This window comes from Sinocyclocheilus rhinocerous, unplaced genomic scaffold (genome assembly GCF_001515625.1).
Source record: "Sinocyclocheilus rhinocerous isolate Xijiao unplaced genomic scaffold, SAMN03320098_v1.1 scaffold450, whole genome shotgun sequence".
Lineage (NCBI taxonomy): Eukaryota > Metazoa > Chordata > Actinopteri > Cypriniformes > Cyprinidae > Sinocyclocheilus > Sinocyclocheilus rhinocerous.
Window position 1 is genome coordinate 252,111 of NW_015653457.1, and position 2,738 is coordinate 254,848.

Genomic DNA, 2,738 nt, shown 5'->3' on the forward strand with positions numbered 1-2,738 from the left:
ACACACACACACACACACATTATATATATATATATATATATATATATATATAAAATTGTTAATAATAATAATCATTTAGTCATATTGAAATATTATCACAAAATTTTGGGCCAATTTGCGCAGCCCTACAAACAACAAGCAAAGCAACTTCCCCAACTTGTGCAGCCCTTATGTATATCTTATGCCTTCAATACCTGTTTTTATTTATTAACCTGGATCTTTTTTTATACAGGATGTTGTGTCCAGTAACTGTGTTGTGATATTCTCCAAAACCACATGCCCATTCTGTAAGATGGCGAAGAATGTCTTTAATGAGATCGGAGCTGCTTATAAAGTTGTTGAACTGGATGAGCACAATGATGGTAGACGTCTCCAGGAGACCTTAGTGCAAATGACAGGTGCCAGAACAGTAAGTCTTGTCGTTTATTTATATATATATATATATATATATAAAACAGTTCCAGTTCTGGATGCTGATTAGAATTATGCACGAAATTAGATGTATTGTTCTTGTCAAGATAGTGTTGTTGACCTTAATCCTTTCAACTCTTTCAGGTGCCAAGAGTCTTTATTAATGGGCAGTGCATTGGAGGAGGCACAGATACAAAACAGCTCCACCAGCAAGGGAAACTTCTGCCTCTTATTGAACAGTGTAGGCCGTGCTGTTTGAGTACCATCCCTGAGGGCTCAGGCAGTGCTCAATAATCAGTCATAATGTTTTGTAATATGTGTTTATACACATTGGTCACCCTTGAACAGCCGAAACAGAGATTAAGTATTTGTATTTTAATATGTATGCTGCTGTCGGGGAAAAAAAAATAACTGCCTGATTTATTGACTGTTATAAGTATTGTTATTTTGGTGTTATTATGCACTGTATGTTTTCTTGTAAAATATAATACCAAATGGTATTACACCAAGCATTTTAGATGACTGTTTTTGACCTGAGTTACAACACCTCAATATTCCTTTATGTACATAACTATTTAAAATAAAGTATTAAAGCATTTTACAAAAATGTTTAAGTGTACATTTTTTTCTGATGTAAGCACACAAACAGAGACTGGACTGAAATAAAACCTTATTTTTCATCATTGCAAACTGATTATTTATACTAATAAATATCTTTCTGACTTTGAGCAGTAATGTATGGAAGCCTGTTTCTGCCACAGAATAGAAAAATAAAAAGGTAATTGTGAAAACTTTTCCCCCTGCAATTCTGAGTTTATATCTCACAATTCAGATTTTTTTCGCAAATCAGAAAAAAAATGAATTGCGACATATAAACTCAGAATTCAGACCACACATTTTTGACTTTACATCTCGCAATTGCAAGAAAAAGTCTAATTGTCAGCTATAAACTCAGATTTGCGAGAAAAGGGTCTGAATTGTGAGATAAAAAGTTGCCATTACCTTATTTATTTTTATTTTTTTATTTATTTTGTCTTCCATAGTAATGTATAGATTAACTAAACTGTCAACCCTGTTGCTAGTCTGAAAGCCCTGTTAAATGCTAATATATGTATTAATTTAAGCGTGTGTTGACATAATATGGAGTTTAAATGAACATTTAAACATTTTGTAACATGAATTTTCAAACAAAAAGGTAAAGAACGGCTAGAATTCGCTCCTGGACACGTGGAGGCAGAAGCGCGCCTCACAGTTCTAAGGCACCACGTGAAGCAAAAGAATGACGCGTGTCGAAAGGAATGCCGGGAAAACTACTGTATGTGCGAGTGAGCCCCATTAGCCTCGTCTAACCGCTACACGAGCACAATTTTCTGTTTCCAATAAAACAACATAATTCCAGAGATGGCGGGAAGCGCTGGGGAATGGTGTCTCATGGAAAGCGACCCGGGGGTTTTCACAGAGCTGATCAAGGGCTTTGGTGAGCACTCTATATTATATACATTAGCGGTGCGGGCGAGTGCGCTAGTTCTGCTTCAGTTGAGTGATTATGAATTTTAGCATGATCTGTAGTGTATATAGGGTGTGATTGCCTGCCTGCAATGTGGTTTAAATCCATATAATTCACCGAATTGATTGAATGGGAGTCAGCGCAGCGCTGCACTACACTTGTTAATTATTGCGGAATGACAGCTGCCTCACATTGCTGCTGTTCTTAAAGGGGTCATATGGTGTCGCTAAAAATAACATTATTTGGTGTAATGAAATGTGTTTATGCGTTTTAAGGTTCAAAAAACACATTATTTTCCACATACTGTACATTATTGTTTCTCCTCTATGCCCCGCCTTTCTGAAACGCGTCGATTTTTACAAAGCTCATCGGTCTGAAAAGCGAGGTGTGCTGTGATTGGCCAGCTATCCAGTGCGTTGTGATTGGCCGAATACCTCAAGCGCGTGACGGAAATGTTACGCCCCTTACTTACTGTAGTGATGGGAAGTCCGGTTCTTTTCCGCGAACCGGTTCTTTCGGACAGTTCGTTTCAATGAACCGGTTCATCGGTTCTTTTACGCCCTAACGTAATGACGTAATTTGCGATGACATAATGATATCAAGTCTATCGTCCCGGGAACTGCTATTTGATTGTCTGTGGAAGCATAAGAGGCATTATGTTAAAAAGTCTGTGGTTATTAATAATTATGAATGTGGTGGTCTGCTCTGCTCGTGCTCATGCTCATCAGTTCTATTTACTACAAACTCAATTTGCGAATGTGTCATCGTTAACTATAATTACAGTACAGGTATTTCATAAATCATCCCTTATTCCTATTAA

The 2,738-nt window shown here is 37.1% G+C and overlaps 2 protein-coding genes across 6 annotated transcripts in view; both read left to right on the forward strand.

Annotated features, from left to right (window-relative positions):
- Positions 1-997, forward strand: part of glrx2 (glutaredoxin 2) — a 2,814-nt gene extending 1,817 nt beyond the window's left edge. For all 5 annotated transcript variants that reach the window (XM_016521880.1, XM_016521881.1, XM_016521879.1 and 2 more), the window contains exons 3-4: positions 233-409; positions 556-997. In XM_016521880.1, coding sequence (XP_016377366.1) covers positions 233-409; positions 556-705 — 327 coding nt within the window. In that variant the 3' untranslated portion in view covers positions 706-997. The remainder of the gene's footprint in view (positions 1-232; positions 410-555) is intronic.
- Positions 998-1,629: 632 nt separating this feature from the next.
- The window catches only part of uchl5 (ubiquitin carboxyl-terminal hydrolase L5), a 9,424-nt gene continuing 8,315 nt past the window's right edge, over positions 1,630-2,738 (forward strand). Inside the window, exon 1 of the mRNA XM_016521904.1 lies at positions 1,630-1,888. Coding sequence (XP_016377390.1) covers positions 1,813-1,888 — 76 coding nt within the window. The 5' untranslated portion in view covers positions 1,630-1,812. The remainder of the gene's footprint in view (positions 1,889-2,738) is intronic.